This window comes from Carassius gibelio, chromosome B19 (assembly GCF_023724105.1).
Source record: "Carassius gibelio isolate Cgi1373 ecotype wild population from Czech Republic chromosome B19, carGib1.2-hapl.c, whole genome shotgun sequence".
Taxonomy (NCBI): Eukaryota; Metazoa; Chordata; class Actinopteri; order Cypriniformes; family Cyprinidae; genus Carassius; species Carassius gibelio.
Window position 1 is genome coordinate 7,751,070 of NC_068414.1, and position 21,665 is coordinate 7,772,734.

Here is a 21,665-nt window from a genome sequence, read left to right on the forward strand (position 1 = left end):
TTTATAATTTCAAAGACCATCTATTTTAATGTTGTTTTGGCCCGACCGGACGTTTTCATCGTGACGGAACTTGTTCCTGTCGACTTCGCACATCCATTGGTGAAATTATCGCGAGATCGCGGTCACTTCCTTTTTGCACGGAACCAGCGAACAAGATGGTAGGCATGAAATGAAATCCTCAAGATTTTAGTGAGAATCTCTCAACATCGCACTTATTTGTGTGTGTATGACAGCACTGCTTTAACATCTTATGATTTTAGCAGATATAGAATATATCTGGGTGGAAATTGCAGGTTTACAGTATATAGCTAAAGTTGAATGAGTGACAGAAAGCCCGTGCTCAGTGTATTGTAACATGTAAACATATTACTGAACGGTGTTCTAGTTAGTGTGTAGTTGTAGTCAGTAAGTTGCTTACTCGCTACCATCTATTGGTATGTTACAGTAGCGTTCCGTGTGTTTAACCGGTGCTGTCTGTGTGTGTGTCTGTCACTTTCTCAGTCGCTCGTCATTCCAGAGAAGTTCCAGCACATCCTGCGTGTCCTTAACACCAACATCGACGGAAGACGCAAAATTGCGTTTGCCATCACCGCCATCAAAGTGAGTGCATTCCAATGTGTGTTTTGAACAATCTGTGCTCAGCTGTGTGTTCCCTGCTGTATGTGTTCTGAATGCTCTCTGTGCTCCGCTGTGTGTGTGTGTTCTGAACAATCTCTGTGCTCCGCTGTGTGTGTGTTCTGAACAATCTCTGTGCTCAGCTGTGTGTGTGTGTGTGTGTTTTGAACAATCTCTGTGCTCTGCTGTGTGTGTGTGTTCTGAACAATATCTGTGCTCCGCTGTGTGTGTGTGTTCTGAACAATATCTGTGCTCCGCTGTGTGTGTGTGTGTGTGTGTTCTGAACAATCTCTGTGCTCCGCTGTGTGTGTGTTCTGAACAATCTCTGTGCTCTGCTGTGTGTGTGTGTGTGTGTTCTCAACAATCTCTGTGCTCCGCTGTGTGTGTTCTGATCAATCTGTGCGCTCCGCTGTGTGTGTGTGTGTGTGTTCTGAACAATCTGTGCGCTCCGCTGTGTGTGTGTTCTGAACAATCTGTGCGCTCCGCTGTGTGTGTGTGTGTGTTCTGAACAATCTCTGTGCTCCGCTGTGTGTGTTCTGAACAATCTCTGTGCTCCGCTGTGTGTGTGTGTTCTGAACAATCTCTGTGCTCCGCTGTGTGTGTGTGTTCTGAACAATCTCTGTGCTCCGCTGTGTGTGTGTGTGTGTTCTGAACAATCTCTGTGCTCCGCTGTGTGTGTGTGTGTGTTCTGAACAATCTCTGTGCTCCGCTGTGTGTGTTCTGAACAATCTCTGCTCCGCTGTGTGTGTGTGTGTGTGTTCTGAACAATCTCTGTGCTCCGCTGTGTGTGTGTGTGTTCTGAACAATCTCTGTGCTCCGCTGTGTGTGTGTGTGTGTGTTCTGAACAATCTCTGTGCTCCGCTGTGTGTGTGTGTGTTCTGAACAATCTCTGTGCTCCGCTGTGTGTGTTCTGAACAATCTCTGCTCCGCTGTGTGTGTGTGTGTGTGTTCTGAACAATCTCTGTGCTCCGCTGTGTGTGTGTGTTCTGAACAATCTCTGTGCTCCGCTGTGTGTGTGTGTTCTGAACAATCTCTGCTCCGCTGTGTGTGTGTGTGTTCTGAACAATCTCTGTGCTCCGCTGTGTGTGTGTTCTGAACAATCTCTGTGCTCCGCTGTGTGTGTGTGTGTGTTCTGAACAATCTCTGTGCTCCGCTGTGTGTGTGTGTGTGTGTTCTGAACAATCTCTGTGCTCCGCTGTGTGTGTGTGTGTTCTGAACAATCTCTGTGCTCCGCTGTGTGTGTTCTGAACAATCTCTGCTCCGCTGTGTGTGTGTGTGTGTGTTCTGAACAATCTCTGTGCTCCGCTGTGTGTGTGTGTGTGTGTTCTGAACAATCTCTGTGCTCCGCTGTGTGTGTTCTGAACAATCTCTGCTCCGCTGTGTGTGTGTGTGTTCTGAACAATCTCTGTGCTCCGCTGTGTGTGTGTGTGTGTTCTGAACAATCTCTGTGCTCCGCTGTGTGTGTGTTCTGAACAATCTCTGTGCTCCGCTGTGTGTGTGTGTGTTCTGAACAATCTCTGTGCTCCGCTGTGTGTGTTCTGAACAATCTCTGCTCCGCTGTGTGTGTGTGTGTGTTCTGAACAATCTCTGTGCTCCGCTGTGTGTGTGTTCTGAACAATCTCTGCTCCGCTGTGTGTGTTCTGAACAATCTCTGCTCCGCTGTGTGTGTGTGTGTGTGTTCTGAACAATCTCTGTGCTCCGCTGTGTGTGTTCTGAACAATCTCTGCTCCGCTGTGTGTGTGTGTGTGTGTGTTCTGAACAATATCTGTGCTCCGCTGTGTGTGTTCTGAACAATCTCTGTGCTCCGCTGTGTGTGTCTGTGTGTTCTGAACAATCTCTGTGCTCTGCTGTGTGTGTGTGTGTGTGTGTGTTCTGAACAATATCTGTGCTCCGCTGTGTGTGTTCTGAACTCTCTCTGTGCTCCGCTGTGTGTGTGTGTGTGTTCTGAACAATCTCTGTGCTCTGCTGTGTGTGTGTGTGTGTGTGTGTGTTCTGAACTCTCTCTGTGCTCCGCTGTGTGTGTGTGTGTGTGTGTGTGTGTGTGTGTGTCTGTGTGTTCTGAACAATCTCTGTGCTCTGCTGTGTGTGTGTGTGTGTGTGTGTGTTCTGAACAATCTCTGTGCTCCGCTGTGTGTGTTCTGAACAATCTCTGCTCCGCTGTGTGTGTGTGTGTGTTCTGAACAATCTCTGTGCTCCGCTGTGTGTGTGTGTTCTGAACAATCTCTGTGCTCCGCTGTGTGTGTGTGTGTTCTGAACAATCTCTGTGCTCCGCTGTGTGTGTGTGTGTTCTGAACAATCTCTGTGCTCCGCTGTGTGTGTGTTCTGAACAATCTCTGTGCTCCGCTGTGTGTGTGTGTGTGTTCTGAACAATCTCTGTGCTCCGCTGTGTGAGTTCTGAACAATCTCTGCTCCGCTGTGTGTGTGTGTGTGTGTGTGTGTGTTCTGAACAATCTCTGTGCTCCGCTGTGTGTGTGTGTTCTGAACAATCTCTGTGCTCCGCTGTGTGTGTGTTCTGAACAATCTCTGCTCCGCTGTGTGTGTTCTGAACAATCTCTGCTCCGCTGTGTGTGTGTGTGTTCTGAACAATCTCTGCTCCGCTGTGTGTGTGTGTGTGTTCTGAACAATCTCTGTGCTCCGCTGTGTGTGTGTGTGTGTTCTGAACAATCTCTGCTCCGCTGTGTGTGTGTGTGTTCTGAACAATCTCTGTGCTCCGCTGTGTGTGTTCTGAACAATCTCTGCTCCGCTGTGTGTGTGTGTGTTCTGAACAATCTCTGCTCCGCTGTGTGTGTGTGTGTTCTGAACAATCTCTGCTCCGCTGTGTGTGTGTGTGTGTGTTCTGAACAATCTCTGTGCTCTGCTGTGTGTGTGTGTGTGTGTTCTGAACAATCTCTGTGCTCTGCTGTGTGTGTGTGTGTGTGTGTGTGTGTTCTGAACAATATCTGTGCTCCGCTGTGTGTTCTGAACAATCTCTGTGCTCCGCTGTGTGTGTGTGTGTTCTGAACAATCTCTGTGCTCTGCTGTGTGTGTGTGTGTGTGTTCTGAACAATATCTGTGCTCCGCTGTGTGTTCTGAACAATCTCTGTGCTCCGCTGTGTGTGTGTGTGTTCTGAACAATATCTGTGCTCCGCTGTGTGTGTTCTGAACTCTCTCTGTGCTCCGCTGTGTGTGTGTGTGTGTTCTGAACTCTCTCTGTGCTCCGCTGTGTGTGTGTGTGTGTTCTGAACAATCTCTGTGCTCCGCTGTGTGTGTTCTGAACAATCTCTGTGCTCCGCTGTGTGTGTTCTGAACTCTCTCTGTGCTCCGCTGTGTGTGTGTGTGTGTTATGAACAATCTCTGTGCTCCGCTGTGTGTGTTCTGAACAATCTCTGTGCTCCGCTGTGTGTGTTCTGAACTCTCTCTGTGCTCCGCTGTGTGTGTGTGTTCTGAACTCTCTCTGTGCTCCGCTGTGTGTGTGTGTGTGTGTTCTGAACAATCTGTGCTCCGCTGTGTGTGTGTGTGTGTTCTGAAGTCTCTCTGTGTGTTCTGCAGGGAGTGGGTCGGCGGTACGCTCATGTGGTTCTTAGGAAAGCAGACATCGATCTGACGAAGCGAGCTGGAGAACTCACTGATGATGAGGTGAGCTCACTCTTCATTTTCAGCAGGAAAATACTTCTAAAACACACATTAGCTGTGTTTCCACTAGGGATGTCAAATTTCGATTATTTCCATGATCGATCGTCGTTTAAATTAACGATCAATTAATCGATTAATCGTTAACCATAATACTGCAAAATGCGTCTATTGCAGGCACGCAGTCAGCGGTATGACAGGATGTGCAAAAGCCACACACACACACACACACACACAAAACGCTTTCTCACTTGAATTAAAGAGGTTTTAGTCTGAATAAAATGCTAGTAGCAGGATTATAAAATTAATAGATGCGATTATGATCATTTGATAAAATGAAGAGAGCGCGCCATTCTTTTGAGGTCATTTTACTTTGTTGACAGTTTCCAATCCCGCACGGAGAACGCTGAACGCGCATCTTTAAATGGTTTTGTGGTGCTCGTTGTTGTATTTTAAAGCACAATTGCAATGTTTTCAACTGACATTATTGTATAAAATTATCCGAAATGTGGAGCGCGTGTGACTGCGCTGCACATTAAGTGAACTACATCGGCGCTGCTGCACCAAAACACAGTTGCTCACATTAATTTGATCCTGCTGGATTCTGTCCTAGAAATCTGTCCCAGATTTTAAAAAATCCGGCATACAGCGCATTAGATCGTGACAGTGCATGCGTGCAGACGAGGATGAGCGAGCGCGGCTTTGGCTAGATTTATTTGGAGGTTATTGCTCATGTCTCATTCGGCACAAATCGAAATGTTTCCATATTCGCAATGTATTTGAATGTTAAACTATTATTTATAATGTAAACTAGGCTTGTACTTAACACGCATTCGCATATAGACGGAAAATATTATCCTCTTCATATGAGCAAAAAAACGTCCTTGGAACAGCAGAGAGGACCGGTATACTACGGTCTATTTAAACTGACCAGTGTAACCTTTTAATGTTTAGTTGACTATTTTATTTTGATAATGAACAGACTGCGATGTAAGTTTGAATCGCTAGAATATACGTGTGCAGCAGGCTCCGGCGCGATCGAAACAGCTGAGACATTAAAAAAAAAAAATCTTTTCCGCAAAAGTGTTTACTTTCATTTGTGCACACTCACAATAAAAACAGAAGATTTGGGCTCTTGTAAAATAAAGCAAACAAACAGAATGCGTTGTCATCCTTTTTTTTTTTTTTTTTGTGAACTTATGGAGCGCCCACACTTCTGTTTTAAATCCGTTAATCTTAATTAGCCTATTTAAGTCGGATATATTTCGCATAGCCTATTTAAAAAAAAAAAAAAAAAACATGAAAACAAATTGTTATTTTTATGTTGGGCCTATTACTTAGTAGGCTATAAATTTTCCTTAAAGCATCCCATTTTGTCCCAGGGCTTAGAACCTGTGCCCTAGTCAGGTCCATGCAGAAACTTGTGAACGATGCTCGGCGTCACCGTTTAGTGACAGCAGTGAATGCTCCAGGAATGTGTCGGTCACAGCGCCTATTAATCGCTGTTTTGAATCCAGCAATTATTTATTTAGAAATGATAAGATCTGATTATGACAAGTGTGGTATAAAAGCTTTGTTTATTAGAGGAATAATAGGTTAACTGGAAAATGTTAGATCGCGACCATGCTTTTGGACCCCATAGTCTTCATTTACGCTGCTTTGTTCTGGTTTGCCGGTTGATCACGAATTTCCACAAATTCAGTATATTTAGGCATCGTTTCTTTTCCTAAATCTTCATAGTCTAACCCTCTTATTTCCCAGGTTTATTTTATTATCTTTCGCTTTTAATAACTGTTTTCGCATCTCTTACTGTGGTAAACATGGGAAAGGAAATTAAAGATTTCATGAATTAAGAATTCGTTCGATTTATTAATTTATTCCCTTATTTCATTTAAATCATGGGTTATTTAGGGAACAAAATTAATGAAACATGGACAATTGCCACATTAATAATTCGTAGGAATGAATTAACAAGTTGTAGGAATGAATAGACTACCTGTCCTGTCACTGTGTCCCGCAGCCCTGCAAAGCGCACGATATAAAACAGTTATCTGATGAAATGATTAGTAACTACATTTCTATTGCATTTAATGTTGAAGAACTTTTATGTTGTTTCTATTTTAATGTACTTTAAAGTTTAAATCACATTAAAAGCTTAATTTGTACATTGTGAATGAATGATGATGCTTTTATATATCGTCACCGTCACTCACAGCCGCTCGCACGTGTTGAGTGCGCATGAGCCGCACGCAGCCCAACATTGAATCGGTTAACCGACCATCGATAGCCTTAATCGATTGCATCTCTTATCGACAATTAATCGATCATCGATTAATCGTTGACATCCCTAGTTTCCACCGTCGGGCCTGAAAACACACCCTTTACACGTCTCTCAGAACAATGTCACACAACCCCATCATTTCACCAAAGAGAAGTTATCAGAAAACTAAGAAACAAATCACTGGAACATGCGCGATCACAAAATGAACATGATAAAAGTGGCCGTTTGTTTGCATGTTTTCTTAAATATTTAAGTTAATTTAGTTAAACCCAAAAGCATCAATGTTTTACTATTGTTATTTCAACAGCTGACTGAAAGTAAGTTTTGAGCTCAAGTTATTTTAAGTCTCTAATGCTGAAGTCTGAAATGATCGGCGGTGCTGACGCTCTCCAGATGCGGAGAAACTCCTCCTTTGTTCATAACCCCTCCTCTAGCTTTGGCCCAGGGTTTCATTGTTGTCCCTGAGGAAGCCCTGATGAGGCACGATCAAGCACCAGAAGTGACGGTGGAAACACAGATATTCACAGTCCAGCAGACAGCTTTTAGCTTTAGTCAGGTCACCTTTATAAGTGCTTTACAGCGAGGGTCAGTTCAGTGATGTCATCGTCCATTTCAGCTCTCTTTCAGGAGCGTCTGCTATCAAACTAACAATATTAAAGTTAACTTGATTCTTGTTCTTTATAGAAACTGAAGAAGAATCATAAAATTAGTAGAGCCCGACCCATATGGATTTTTGGGGGCCGATGCGATGTTAACTCAAAAAGATCCGATTTACAAGCCGATATTTTGAACTGGATATTAGACCTATTTCCTATAAACTGCACTTACACAACATTCAATAGCAAAATATCTGCCTGTTCTATGTATGTGGGCTGTATAAACCATTTTCCAGAAAGGGTTAATGTTAAAAAAAGCCGTAGATTACAGTCTCAGTGACTAAACAATTGCACATCAAAAGTATATATTTTTTAATGATCAAAAAACAGTCTGGTTTTAAACATGTAACACTCTTACTTTCTTCCAGTTGAAGCTGGTTTTAACAGTCTGTGTGTACTGTAAATAAATTATAATAGTAAAGTTAAAGTATTTGCAGAAGTAGTCCCACACTTCAGGATTCACCTTTCTCAGGTATCTGTAGGCAGAAAGAGAGACAGAGAAAGAATAAGCATGTGTATTAATAATATCACCATGTATCATTACTCATGTCATCATTAGAATTAGAATAGACAGGGATCTCCTACATAGGTAAACATTTGAAATATATATTTTGTCAAGCAATAGGTATTACCTACTTAAATTTAACCATATTATTACAACATTTTCCAGTTATGTCTGTAAAGCTGCTTTGAAACAATCTGTAAAATAGAAAAAAGCGCGTGTTCAGCTCACATTAATTTACATGTCCTCTCTGGTTTAATCATTTCTGACGCACTACTGTAGTTACTATATTTGCTCTCACAGACACATTCACAACGGACCCGTATATCTTCTCTTCTTCTCTTTGTGCAGTCTGAATCAAAACAGCGTCTTGCCTACTGTTACCGGAAGATTACCGAATCAATTCGAAGTTGAACGGTTAACGTTAGTGTCATGAACACACCGCTGTCAATTTTGAGAAGAACCACCTTCAAACAAGTTAATGCACGCTGTACATAACTTCATAACTTCTAGTCATTGACTGATTACGCGGTCATTATGTGGGAAACACTGCAGATATATTTAGAATAAGATAAATGCTAACGTTATAGTTTGACCTCTTATTAACGTTTGCGCTCTTCCACTGATAAACATGGTATTAGCTTTGTGGCTAATCTAATATAGCAATGCATTAGCGGCTGTAAGTGATGTTACAGAATATTTAGAAGTGATGATAGGACCGTTATCTAGAACTAGCACACCGTTTTTATATACAGTGTATGAACTAAATCTACAATCATTTCACATGACGAACGACAGACTCACTGTCAAAACGGTACATCTCCGTCCGTGGCTTGGCTGATCGCTTTCTTCTATAGTGGATTTCTGGCGCTGTTGTCACCTCTGGAGATCCAGAGCTCCCTCTGGTGTGTTTCCAGTAATGTTGATCTGAGCTGCTGTTGATGACAGGTGGAGAGGGTGGTGACCATCATGCAGAATCCTCGCCAGTACAAGATCCCTGACTGGTTCCTGAACAGACAGAAGGACATCAAAGACGGCAAATACAGTCAGGTACAGTCAGTGCAAACCTGCAAACGATTCCTGAACTCACCAGGGGTCTCGTTTATAAAAGTGTACATACGAACAAAACCTGATCGTACATGCATCTCCTCCCAGAAATCACCATATATGAGTTATCATGCATGACCTGATTTCCATGCACATTCCCTCATGTTTAACACGGTCTGAGGTACAAGATACGGGCTAAATGCCATTTCTGCCTCATTTTTATTGGAAAAATCATCCTGTGTCCTTGGTTTTAGAATAAATATATCTAAATATCCATAAAAACAAAACTTGTTCTCAGATAAAAAGCGTACTTCAGAATCTAGCTGAGCTCAGTCTTTTCCTCCTGACGTGTTTAACTTGTGTGTACTGACTGATGCAGGTGCTCGCTAACGGTCTGGACAACAAACTGAGAGAAGATCTGGAGCGTCTGAAGAAGATCCGAGCTCACCGCGGCCTGCGTCACTTCTGGGGGTGAGTGCACTGTTAGGATCACACACACACACACACACACACACACGTGTGACGGGATGGTGTTTGACTCTCTTCTCTTCTCTCCTCCAGTCTGCGTGTGCGCGGTCAGCACACCAAGACCACCGGTCGCCGCGGCCGTACGGTGGGAGTGTCCAAGAAGAAGTAAAGCTTGAATAAAAGACACCTGTTTGATCACTCTGTGTGCTGCTGTCTTCACTGATCCTAAGACCATACTGGTCCTTCATGAGACCCCTGACCCCCGGGGATGCTTCATGTGGGCCATAATGGGCTCATGATGTTTCTGTGAAACTAATATTTCATTACAATGGTGTGAATTAGGGACTATGTTCTGTGTAAAAAGTAAACAAATATATAAAAATATTCAATTAATGCAGTCTGTAAGTTAAAATAGAGCAGAAGTATTTCATCCATAGAGTTGAGGCAGATTGTTTCACCTCGTAAGAAAATCGAGCGTAATGCCACGGTGTAGCCGTTAGATGCCTGGATGGCCACTTACTCTTACATTTAGCAGACGCTTTCATCCAAACTGACTTCCAGTGCATTCCTAGCTTTTCTTTTTTTTTAAAGCTATCATGCCTTCCCTGGGAAGTGAACCCAAACCTTTGTGCTGTTAACACGATGCTCTACCACTGAGCCACAGGAACACTACAAAGTAAGGAACACTTTATAAAATAAAAAAAATCACATTTATAACATGCATAGACACACACACTATTCAATTCAAAAGTCTTCCTGGTGGGACTATGACAGAATATTGCCAAAGCTTAATGTACACAAAGATGATAAATGAAAATCACACTAGAAGAATGGAACGGTATAATGGATATTAAACTAACAAATTCTAGTGTGTGAACATTTGGTACCACAGTCTTTTACAGAAACACACTAATGACCACTGATGGACAGTAGAGCAACACTGAGGTCACACACACACACACACTCTAGACTGCTCTCTCTCACACACACACACACACTCTAGACTGCTCTCTCTCACACACACACACACACACTCTAGACTGCTCTCTCTCACATCCCCTCACACACACACACACACTCTAGACTGCTCTCTCTCACACCCCCTCACACACACGTTTGTTTTAGTGTAAAGTGGGGTCATCCCATAGGTGTAATGGTTTTTATTCTGTACAAACTGTATATTCTATGCCCTTCACCAACCCTACACCTAACCCTAACCCTCACAGGAAACTTTGTGCATTTTTACTTTCTCAAAAAAACTCATTCTGTATGATTTATAAGTGTTTTGAAAAATGGGGACATGGGTTATGTCCTCATAAGTCACCCTCTCCTTGTAATACCTGTGTCATACCCATGTCATTATACAGAGTTGAGTCCTGATATGATACAAAAACAAGAACACACACACTCTAGACTGTGCTCTCTCTCGCTCTCTCTCCCCCCCTCACACACACACACTAGACCAGGGATCCTCAAATCTAGACCTCGAGATCCACTTTCCTGCGGAGTTTAGCTCTAACCCTAATCAAACACACCTGAGGATGCTAATCAGTGTCAATCAATGTCTGGGATCATTTGAAAATGGCAGACAGGTGACTTTAATCAGGGTTGGAGCTAAACTCTGCAGTGCATTGGACCTCCAGGGTAAGATTTGAGGAAGGGGGCTCTAGACTGTACTCTCTCTCACCCCCCCCACACACACATACACACACACACGCACGCACACACACGCACGCACACACACACACACACACACACACACTAGACTGTGCTCACTGAGCCTGTACTTGGTCAGGATCCGTCTCTGCTTTGTGTCTCTGACACTATGAAGATAATCTTCACATTCATAATCTGATTTTAGAGCTCGATAGAATTGTAATTTACTTTGTGTTTTAGTTTCTTGATCCCAATGTTCCAGATATGTATTTGTCGATTGTTTAATAATTAGATTTGTTCAGATGTTTGTGTGAGAAGCAGTGCTGGTCTGAGACTGGTTAGTGTTAGTAGAGTTAGTCAGGTTAGTAAGTCTCAGAACTAGCTGACTGAGCGGACTCAGGGTTCGGTTCTTGGGTTTGAAGTGCTTTTAAATGTAGTGATTCTGTGGGGCTTGATTTAAGACGCGTCCAGAATCATCTCTGTACCACATCAGAGTCTCGTCCACGATGCACTGTACTTAATTTAACTGAGGGCACAATCACTTCAGAGCAGCCTGGGGGACAGTATAAGAGCATCATTTCCACACCAGGTCTCAGAGGGAATGAGAATGTTTTCCTTTCTCTTTGGAGTGTTTGAAGATCTGTAAAGCTGCAAAGACTAAAGTCTCAAATCCAAAGAGATATGATTTATCGAAGTTGAGTCAACCTCGTCCTCCTGAAACACCTCATTCAAAGACGCCCCACATCTCTACATCACTGTGTGGGAAGAGTTGCATAACGCCGTCCAGATGTTCACCCAAAGAAAGGAGTAACACTTATCCTCACTGTAGCCGCCGCTGCCATGTCATGGAGACACTGTGTTTCATTGTGAAAGCGAAGATACTAAGTTTGGTCTTCAAAACGAGGACACAACTACAAATCAGTGGTTATGTTGTATTTACAACACTGTTCCAGAACAGTTCAACCTAAATATTCAGATGTGTGTATGTCTGTATTTAATCCTGGGAGAGAAGACTGTAATAAGATCTGTTTCTATAAAGTGGGATATGGTTTCATGTTACACAGTGCAATCCACAACACAAAGCACAAAGACACACTGGATATCTGGCCAATCAGAGCACACCTCACTTTTCAGAACGATGAACTTTCTAAAAATTGACTGTTTCTTAAAGCAGGGCATAGAGGAGAAACAAAAATGTACAGTATATCGAAAAAAGTTTATTTATATAAAACATTTCGTACAAAATGGTAATTCAAAGTGCTTTACATAAAAGAAAGTAAAAATCATGAATTAAACTAATTTCTAAAATAAAACAAGCAATATAAAAACTTTGAAAATGATTTAAATAAAAATACATATTTAAAATGAATTTAAAATATTAGTATATATACAAAAATACAGTGATTATGTAAAATACAGTGCAATCAGTTCGGATCACACAGTGCTCATTCAATAAATGCACAGCTAAACATGGGTTTTGAGGCGTTCACCACTTCTAAGAGTTCTGCTTCTTAACAGTTAAACACCGTTTTGAAAAAAAAGATGTGGGAAGTGTGTCAAGATATCAGGTTGATGATTTGAGGTGCTGCACTATTTCTTCCAAAATTTTGCTATCAATTGCTTCAAAAATAGACATAGTATCTTTTTGAATTTTTTTTTAATCTGTCTGACTACTGCTTTACTGGAGGATGTGCTAATTTCCTTTCTGATATTAATAATCTTCTCAGAAAAGAAGGAAGCAAACTCATTGCATTTGCTGTCTGAGAGCATTTCACTGGAAATCTGGGTGTTTGTCAGTCTCTCAACAGTGGCAAAAAGAGTATGAGTGTTGTTTAAGTTACTGTTTATAAGGTTTGAGAAGAAATTCTGTCTAGCTGTGGCTAGTCAAGGCAAGTCAAGTCACCTTTATTTATATAGTGCTTTAAACAAAATTGTGGCGAGTGGGGCGGGGCCGAGAGACGTGGGAATGAGGAGTGAGGCCAGGTGTAGTGATTGGAGATGAGCTACACCTGCGCCCCACCGCCGGTCTCGAGTCCCATGTAGGAGATGGAAGGATATAAAACTGGAGCGACTATAGTGAAGGACGAGAGAGGACCAGGCCTGGGACATTATTTTATGTTTTGGTTTTTATTTATGTTTTGTATTTATTTTGAATATTAAAATGTTTTGATTGTGCGCCGGTTCCCACCTCCTTATTACGAGTAGTTCAATTCCAGGCTGCAGCAAAGTCAGATTGTGCAGAAGAATCATCTGTTTCCTGTGGTCTTGTCCTGGTGCTCCTCTGAGACAAGGTCTTTACAGGGGATCTGTATCTGGGCTCTAGTTGTCCTGGTCTCCGCTGTCTTTCAGGGCAGTAGAGGTCCTTTCTAGGTGCTGATCCACCATCTGGTCTGGATACGTACTGGATCCGGGTGACTGCAGTGACCCTCTGATCTGGACACAGACTGGATCTGGTGGCTACGGTGGCCTCGAAACAAGAGAGAAACAGATTAATATTAGCGTAGATGCCATTCTTCTAATGATGTAGCAAGTACATCAGGTGTTATGGGAAGTGTTTCCGGTTCCAGTTTACCTAATTAATGCAGCCTAAAAATCCTTTAACGTATTTGGATATTAAAAGCATATTAGTATGTTATGTGTAAGCCAGGTTAAAGAGATGGGTCTTTAATCTAGATTTAAACTGCAAGAGTGTGTCTGCCTCCCGAACAATGTTAGGTAGGTTATTCCAGAGTTTAGGCGCCAAATAGGAAAAGGATCTGCCGCCCGCAGTTGATTTTGATATTCTAGGTATTATCAAATTGTCTGAGTTTAGAGAACGTAGCGGACGAAGAGGAGTATAATGTAAAAGGAGCTCATTCAAATACTGAGGTGCTAAACCATTCAGGGCTTTATAAGTAATAAGCAATATTTTAAAATCTATACGATGTTTGATAGGGAGCCAGTGCAGCGATGACAGGACCGGGCTAATATGGTCATACTTCCTGGTTCTAGTAAGAACTCTTGCTGCTGCATTTTGGACTAGCTGTAGTTTGTTTACCAAGCGTGCAGAACAACCACCCAATAAAGCATTACAATAGTCTAACCTTGAAGTCATAAATGCATGGATTAACATTTCTGCATTTAACATTGAGAGCATAGGCTGTAATTTAGATATATTTTTGAGATGGAAAAATGCAGTTTTACAAATGCTAGAAACGTGGCTTTCTAAGGAAAGATTGCGATCAAGTAGCACACCTAGGTTCCTAACTGATGACGAAGAATCGACAGAGCAACCATCAAGTCTTAGACAGTGTTCTAGGTTATTACATGTAGAGTTTTTAGGTCCTATAATTAACACCTCTGTTTTTTTTTTTTACAGAATTTAGCAGTAAGAAATTACTCGTCATCCAGTTTTTTATATCGACTATGCATTCCATTAGTTTTTCAAATTGGTGTGTTTCACCAGGCTGCGAGGAAATATAGAGCTGCGTATCATCAGCATAACAGTGAAAGCTAACACCATGTTTCCTGATGATATCCTCCAAGGGTAACATATAAAGCGTGAAGAATAGCGGCCCTAGTACCGAGCCTTGAGGTACTCCATACTGCACTTGTGATCGATATGATACATCTTCATTCACTGCTACGAACTGATGGCGGTCATATAAGTACGATTTAAACCATGCTAATGCACTTCCACTGATGCCAACAAAGTGTTCAAGTCTATGCAAAAGAATGCTGTGGTCAATTGTGTCAAACGCAGCACTAAGATCCAATAAAACTAATAGAGAGATACACCCACGATCAGATGATAAGAGCAGATCATTTGTAACTCTAAGGAGAGTAGTCTCAGTACTATGATACGGTCTAAATCCTGACTGGAAATCCTCACATATACCATTTTCCTCTAAGAAGGAATATAATTGTGAGGATACCACCTTTTCTATTATCTTGGACAGAAATTCAAGATCGGTCTATAATTAACTAGTTCTTTGGGGTCAAGTTGTGGTTTTTTGATGAGAGGCTTAATAACAGCCAGTTTGAAGGTTTTGGGGACATATCCTAATGACAATGAGGAATTAATAATAGTCAGAAGAGGACCTATGACTTCTGGAAGCACCTCTTTTAGGAGCTTACATGGTGTAGGGTCTAACATACATGTTGTTGGTTTAGATGATTTAACAAGTTTATACAATTCTTCCTCTCCTATAGTAGAGAATGAGTGGAACTGTTCCTCAGGGGGTCTATAGTGCACTGTCTGATGTGATACTGTAGCTGACGGCTGAATGGTTGCAATTTTATCTCTAATAGTATCGATTTTAGAAGTAAAGTAGTTCATAAAGTCATTAATGCTGTGGTGTTGGGAAATGTCAACACTTGTTGAGGCTTTATTTTTCGTTAATTTATCAACTGTATTGAATAAATACCTGGGTTTATGTTTGTTTTCTTCTAAAAGAGAAGAAAAGTAATCGGATCTAGCAGTTTGTAATGCTTTTCTGTAGGATAGGTTACTAGGTTACTAGGGTAGGTTTCCCGCCAAGAAATACGAAATATAATAATTTGTTTTCCTCCAGCTGCGCTCCATTTTTCGGGCTGCTCTCTTTAGGGTGCGAGTATGCTCATTATACCATGGTGTCAAACTGTTTTCCTTAACCTTGCTTAAGCGCAAAAGGAGCAACTGTGTTTAAAGTTCTAGAAAAGAGAGAGTCCATAGTTTTTGTTACATCAAAGTTGTTCTGAGGTTTTGGATATGCTAAGGAATTCGGCTACATCAGGAAGATAACTTAAAAAAGCAGTCTTTTGTGGTAGAAGTGATGGTTCTTCGATACTTGTAACAAGTTGTACAATTTACAATTTTGGCTATATGAAGTTTACACAGAACTAAATAATGATCTGAGATATCATCACTTGGCTGAATAATTTCAACACTATCAACATCAATTCCATGTGACAGTATTAAATCTAGAGTATGATTTCGACAATGAGTAGGTCCTGAAACATGTTGTCTAACACCAATAGAGTTCAGAATGTCTATAAATGCTGATCCCAATGCATCTTTTCATTATCAACATGGATATTAAAATCACCAACTATTAAAACTTTATCTGCAGCCAGAACTAACTCGGATGTAAAATCACCAAACTCTTTAATAAAGTCTGTATGGTGCCCTGGTGGCCTCTATACAGTAGCCAGTACAAACATAACAGGGGATTTATCATTAACATTGGTTTCTCTGGATAATGTTATATGAAGCACCATTACTTCAAACGAGTTATACTTGAAGCCTGCCCTCTGAGAAATCCTGAAAACATTGTTATAAATTGAAGCAACTCCTCCCCCTTTGCCTTTTAGACGCGGCTCGTGTTTATAACAGTAATCTTGGGGGGTGGACTCATTTAAAATAATGTAATCATCAGGTTTTAGCCAAGTTTCTGTCAAGCAGAGCACATCTATATTATGATCAGTTATCATATTATTTACAAAAAGTGTTTTCGTAGAAATGGATCTGATATTCAATAAGCCAAGCTTTATCATTTGTTTATCTGTATTGCATCTGTTTTTTATTTGTTGAACCTCAATTAAATTGTTAATCTTAACTTGGTTTGGATGTTTTTTGTATTTTCTAGTTCGGGGAACAGACACAGTCTCTATAGTGTGATATCTAGGTGAAAGAGTCTCTATGTGCTGAGAATTAACTGACCTCTGTGACGGGAGGCAGCTAGCAGACGGTCGGTTTAGCCAGTCTGTCTGCTTCCTGACCTGGGCCCCAGTTAGTCAAGTATAAACACTAAGACTATGTGCCATATTTCTAGACAGAAGAGTGGCGCCACCCCAGGAGGGATGAAGACCATCTCTTTTAAACAGGTCAGGTCTGCCCCAAAAGCTCGTACAATTGTCTATGAAACCTATGTTATTCTGTGGGCACCACTTAGACATCCAGCCATTGAGTGATGACAATCTGCTATGCATCTCGTCACCACGGTAAGCAGGGAGGGGACCAGAGCATATTACAGTGTCTGACATCGTGCTTGCAAGTTCACACACCTCTTTAAAGTTATTTTTAGTGATCTCCGACTGGCGAAGTCGAACATCATTAGCGCCGGCATGAATAACAATCTTACTGTATTTACGTTTAGCATTAGCCAGCACTTTTAAATTTGCCAAGATGTCAGGCGCTCTGGCTCCCGGTAAACATTTGACTATGGTGGCTGGTGTCTCTCTCTCTCTCTCTCTCTCTCTCTCTCTCTCTCTCTCTCTCTCTCTCTCTCTCTCTCTATATATATATATATATATATATATATATATACACACACACACACACACACACACACACACACAATATATGGGATTTCATGGTGTTTTCTCCATGCCATGTAAAATTTAGACAGTTAACCTTAAAACCTGTTAACTGTCACTCACGTTTTTGAAGATATACATGAATGTGCATGATACAAACCTAAATTTGTATAATTCATGACTGAAAACATTTTGTAACATGATTTTGATGTACCATGTACATGGTAAAGCAATGTCTGATTTTAAAATGGGTTTTGAAGGATGAATTTTGAGATTTTATGTTTTCAAGTGATATATAACTTATGATGATTTCTAAAATGTGATAGAGAAAAAGGCCACGAGGAAGTCTTTTTTTTAAACAAAGTTAAAAGCTCCTTTTGTAATGTAGATTTCTGAGGGTGCACTCTTGTCATAAATTCATCTATTACTTTTGCTACATAATGTTTAACAAAAAATATTGGTAAAATATATATTTAGGAGTCTTAGACCTTTCCAACGATATATAGTTTGTCAAGATTAGATTAGATTTGATTGTAATATAGTATAGTCAACGTAGGCGTCCCACATACGGGACGGGGTGACATTTAACAGGTTAAATGCCAATTGTTTCCATACACACTAAAGATAACAAACACTAAACAAAATTATAAATGCAACACTTTTTTTGCCCCCATTTTTCATGAACTGAACTCAAAGATCTAAGATGTCTATGTACACAAAATACAAATCTGTATTAGTGAGCACTTCTCCTTTTCCGAGATAATCCATCCACCTCACAGTGTGTCAAGATGCTGATTACCAGAAACCAGTCAGTATCTAATGTGACCACCATTTGCCTCATGCAGTGCAACACATCTCCATCGCATAGAACTGATCACATATGCTGGTCCAGAGCATCCCAAACATGCTCAATGGGTGACATGTCTGGTGAGTTTGCTGGCCATGCAAGAACTGGGATGTTTTCAGCTTCCAGGAATGCACAGATCCTTGCAACATGGGGCCATGCATTATCATGCTGCAACATGAGGTGATGGTCGTGGAAGAATGGCACAACATTGGGCCTCAGGATCTTGTCACGGTATTTCTGTGCATTCAAAATGCCATCAATAAAATGCATCTGTGTTTGTTGTCCATAACACACACACCATGGGCCACTCGATCCACAATGGTGACATCAGCAAACCGCTCACCCACATGACACCATAGATGCTGTCGGTTATCTGCCTTGTACAGTGAAAACCGGGATTCATCCGTGAAGAGAACACTTCTCCAAATCGAAGGTGGGTATTTGCCACTCAAGACCATTACAACAATGCACTGCAGTTAGGTCGAGACACCCGATGAGGATGACGCGCACGCAGATGAACTTTCCTGAGACAGTTTCTGACAGTTTGAGCAGAAATTCTTTGATTATGCAAACCGATTGTTGCAGCATCTGTCCGGGTGACTGGTCTCAGATGATCTTGGAGGTGAAGATGCTGGATGTGCATGTCTGGGCTGGTGTGTTGACACGTGGTCTGCAGTTGTGAGGCTGCTTAGATGTATTCTCTGAAACACCTTTTGAGACGGCTTATGGTAGAGAAATTAACATTCAATTCAGGGGCAACAGCTCCGGTGGACATTCCTGCAGTCAGCATAGAAATTTCACGCTCCCTCAAAATTTGCAACATCTGTGACATTGTGCTGTGTGCTAAAACACGTTTCAGAGTGGCCTTTTATCGTGGCAAGCCTAAGGCACACCCCGGCATATGTAGATATATATAATTATTGTAATTTTTTTTTTTTGCTAATAAAAATATGAAAAAATATATACAGTGGTGTGCAAAAGTGTTGGCCCTTTTCCTGATTTTATTTTTATTAAATTTTTTGCATATTTTTCACACTTTAATGTTTTGGATCATCAAACAAATTTAAATATTAGTCAAAGATAACACAAGTAAACACAACATACAGTTTTTAAATTAAGGTTTTTATTATTAAGTGAAAACAAACTCCCAAAACCACATGGCCCCTGTGTGGAGAAGAGTTTGCCCCCCTGTTAAAACTGTGGTTTATCACACAGAGTTCAGTTTCTCCAGACACTGGTGCATAAAGTACCTGAAAGTCATACTCAAGTAAAAGTACAGCTATCTTACAAGAAAATGACTTCAGTTGAAGTTGAAGTCATCACTTAGAATATTACTTGAGTCTTAATGTATGTGATATTTATTGTACTTAAGTACAAAAGGTAATTTTTTAAATCTTAAAGGTACTTAAGTATTAAAAATGAAAGCACAAGTAAATGCAAAATAAAAAAGAAGCAAATAAATAAATGTCCATACACAGGTTGAGAAGCAATATTCTGTTCAGTTCTAACTATTTCTTCCATTTAGAATTTTTGGGTAAGAATAAGAAGCACTTCATCTGTAGTGTCTTTCATTCCAACATAAGAAAACATTTCTGGAATCTGCATCTGAAATAGCATTTTGATTTACACAGTCTAGGGGACATGGATTCATTTAAACTGCAGATACAGATGTATAAAAAGGCTGTATGTTTGGTTGTTTTAAAAGGTGCCATATGCAAAAATTGAGGTAAAAATATCCATAATATGACCTACACGCATCAAAAGAATGAGAAGAAATAAGGCCGATGATGTCATTAAAAAAATGGCAAGTTATAGTGCTGCAGAGATATCAACATAGACAGTAAAAGAAATGGACACAGCGACCCCATTGGAACTCAATTGAGACAAATGAAGCCCATTTTTAGCGTTTTTTAGCACTTCAGTTTCTGACGCGCAGACTCAAACGAAGCTTGACGACGTCAGCAACCTGTCTAACAGATGTAGATCTTCTAGTAGCTGTGCGTGCAAACTGCCATCGTTAATCTTGCAGAGACGGCGAGCTTGAGCGGGGAGTTCTTTGTCGTGAGTGAGCAGGAGTAAGTATTCTGATTAATTATTTTGTATAGTATTTTAAACTGTAACGCCAGTACGCCATATTAAGTTAATTGCCTGCGAGCTTCTCCTCCTGTCTGTACGGTAATGCGACAGAGAGTCGCGTGATTATGACGCAATCGTTAGCCAATTTTTTACAAAAACTGTTTATACGGGGCCATAATGTAACATAGAAGGTAATGGAGCCCTTTATACATTGTCGTGTAACTTTAGAAATAAATAATGGACAAACAGAGTCTTTAAACGCCTCAGATGTAAAGTTATTCACTGTCAAAGTGACACCAAAATGAAATGAGAGTCAATGGGATGCTAACGCAAGTGAAGTTCTGCTAAAAGATGGCAGCACGCAGCCGACTTCAACTTCCGGTCGACTTCCTTGCCGCCTGGATATCAACCTTAATTAGCATTAGCATTACTAGCCCTGGCCCGACAGGTGTCGTAATACCAGTTTCGGCCATGGGAGGCGGTATGCGGGCAACATAACCACCAGCCAACCTGCAATACACGAATAACTCGCACGGCTTGTGGGCGTCCCTGAACCTGATGTCAATCATGTGGAAAGTACAGCCCAGTACTTCACTTCAGTCAGGGAAGAGAGCGTCACCTGCTACAGGGAAACAACCACGCTCGGAAACACAAATCAAATCCGACAAGAAAGGGAGCCGAACCAGAGTAAACATCAGCACTGCTTTCAATCGCTGGAGAAAACTGATGGACCTGAAAGAAATGAGGTTCGACTCCGAACTTGCAACATTTTCTAACAGTAAGTTAGATGCTGTTAGTATTTCGCTAGAAGTTTGTTTTATATGTTTGTGTATTTGTTTTCGGGAAGTTATAACATAGAAATGTATCAAAGGCTGTTCGATAAACGTGCTAATGTTAGCGATGGCTAATCGTAGCTGCGTTTGATAATTAGCTATCTATAACTTACCCATTGTTTTATTTCATAACTAACCTGCTCTGTCTAGTCTGTTGGTCTCCGTGTCCTCTTTGCTTCGTGGTTTTCCTGTGCGTGAGAAAATGTATGTGTGGCGTGAAAGCGTGTGAAAAGAGTCAGTTGCGTGTGTCTCACGGTGAATGCTTGAGAGTTGGCAGCTCTGGTTACGTTGGTTGGCGCTAGCTTTGATCAGCTGTCTGATGTTGACCAATGATGTTGACAGAATGCTGTCTGTCAAATTAATTTAATTCAAATAATGTGTATATACAACTCAAAATGTAATATGAACAAAACGAATAGGAACATGTTCACTGGTAAAGGTGAAGGGGAGTAGCTTGAAGATGTCATGTTTCAATATCACTTGACATCACCCAACGTTCGGCTATGGCTGTAGTGTTGTTGTGAAGGTAGGGGCGGATCATAGAGACTATGCTGTTTCTCGTTTGTTACTCTAGAGTAGACCAATTCACTTTATGGAATGTGGAGTATGACTTGATTTTTTTTGCCAGACATGACAGATGGCACCTTTAACATAAAATGTTGAATACTGGCATTTGAAATAGTTTAAAACGTGAAAGAAAAGAAAAATACCCAGTAGGTGACAATAAATGAATGTTAATGTGTTAGTCATTGAGATTCAGCAGATTAACTCAAACGGCTGATTCATTCAGAAACAATGC

At 41.0% G+C, this 21,665-nt stretch overlaps 1 protein-coding gene across 1 annotated transcript; it reads left to right on the forward strand.

Annotated features, from left to right (window-relative positions):
* Positions 1 to 84: 84 nt before the first annotated feature.
* On the forward strand, positions 85 to 9,376 carry LOC127979231 (40S ribosomal protein S18). The gene is made up of 6 exons (XM_052584565.1): positions 85 to 158; positions 502 to 600; positions 4,144 to 4,230; positions 8,612 to 8,713; positions 9,090 to 9,181; positions 9,272 to 9,376. The coding sequence occupies exons 1-6, from the start codon at positions 156 to 158 to the stop codon at positions 9,345 to 9,347; spliced, it is 459 nt and encodes a 152-aa protein (XP_052440525.1). The 5' UTR covers positions 85 to 155; the 3' UTR covers positions 9,348 to 9,376.
* Positions 9,377 to 21,665: the final 12,289 nt, after the last annotated feature.